Genomic DNA, 1,375 nt, shown 5'->3' with positions numbered 1-1,375 from the left:
TGTAAAAACTAAATCAGAGCTTAAATAAGAGAAACACGATTATAGAGGGGGCTTCGCCCCAATAATTTTTTTTCTCTCATCTCAAGGTACTCAATCAAGTTATGAAAGACCTTTCTACCAACCATGTCAATCATAAGTGTGTTTAATGGCTCTGCCGTTGCTCTCTTATAAATAAGGATGAGTTCATCCTTATTGAGGTCTCCTTCGTACTCGCGAACGATCATATTTAGATCTTTTTTAGTGAGATTCCTTCCAAGGATACAGTACTGAGCATCGAATCTAATAGCCTTAGTGATCCCGTAATACACCTGAGATAGATAACACATGCTAAACCCCGCTTTACGGCCTCGAATGTAGAAATCGCCGATCTGAGCTTGAACCTTGCGACCCTCAAGCACTAAATCATCGAATATAATGAGCTTAGAGGTCTCGTTGTCGTAGTCTTTGATGCTTGGGATCTGAGCGTTCTCAAAGATGTCAACGCCATCGATTGTATCCTTTAGATGTTGGTACAACGTCTCGTCCTCCTTCGTGCAATGATGATCTTCGTAAAACATTTGTTGAGAAGGCTAATCATATATAGAATTGTGTTTGACTTACCACTACCCGAGGGGCTCGCTACAACACATCTAAGTGGTAATTTGAAGTATGGATTCTTGGGATAGCTCTTGAGCTTTTCCTTTTTGATGCCCTCATAGAAGTTCAACATCTCCTGCACTTGTGATATTATTGTGATCTGCTGGTAGGGGAGTGTGATACCTGAATATCCTAAATGCCGGAAATCTAAAGCAAATCTAAAGGGCTTCACTTGGCTTCAGTATTGTGCGTACTTAGTGTGCTAGATTTATGGCACTTGTGATAACAAAATAATCACGCATTTTATACGACCTTTCAGAATACCTTTCTCAACAACTGGAAATGGCACGCTCCAAGCACAACAACGAAGGCCTCACCGCGGTGGCGCAGTCGCTGCAGTCCAAACGAACTAAGACAAGTACTAAACGAACGTACTCTTCCAAGATCAACACAATGACAGCGTGGCTAGCCTCCCACTACCCAGAAACGATAGATACCGAGTCCGAGTCCCAAAAACTGATAATTCCTCTCCCCACAGACGCCATTCTGTCATTTTTGGGCACATATGCAGTCCTGCTGACACATGCGATCGAGGTAACGTGGCCTCTACGCAAGCATCTACAGCCCCACTATCTGCATCTTGTTTTTGGGGTTATCGCAGTGCATTGGTTGACGTCTACCGAAGTAATCTCCTTGAACTTGACCCACAACTGGATACGGAGCTACGCCGAGTGTTGGAGGGGTACGAGAAAGTAATCAATAATCTTAAGAAACGGGGGTTGATGAAGATCAACGAAGG

At 43.4% G+C, this 1,375-nt stretch overlaps 1 protein-coding gene across 1 annotated transcript; it reads right to left on the bottom strand.

The window, feature by feature from the left end:
- Positions 1–237: 237 nt before the first annotated feature.
- Positions 238–557, bottom strand: PPTG_19181 (hypothetical protein; the record flags this gene model as incomplete). The annotated part of the gene is made up of 2 exons (XM_008917536.1): positions 238–249; positions 309–557. The coding sequence occupies 2 exons, from the start codon at positions 555–557 to the stop codon at positions 238–240; spliced, it is 261 nt and encodes an 86-aa protein (XP_008915784.1).
- Between the last annotated feature and the right edge of the window lie 818 nt (positions 558–1,375).

This window comes from Phytophthora parasitica (assembly GCF_000247585.1).
Source record: "Phytophthora parasitica INRA-310 unplaced genomic scaffold supercont2.105, whole genome shotgun sequence".
In the NCBI taxonomy this organism is placed as follows: Eukaryota; Oomycota; class Peronosporomycetes; order Peronosporales; family Peronosporaceae; genus Phytophthora; species Phytophthora nicotianae.
The sequence above is the reverse complement of the archived record's forward strand: the minus strand, read 5'-3'. Positions and strand labels throughout refer to the sequence as shown.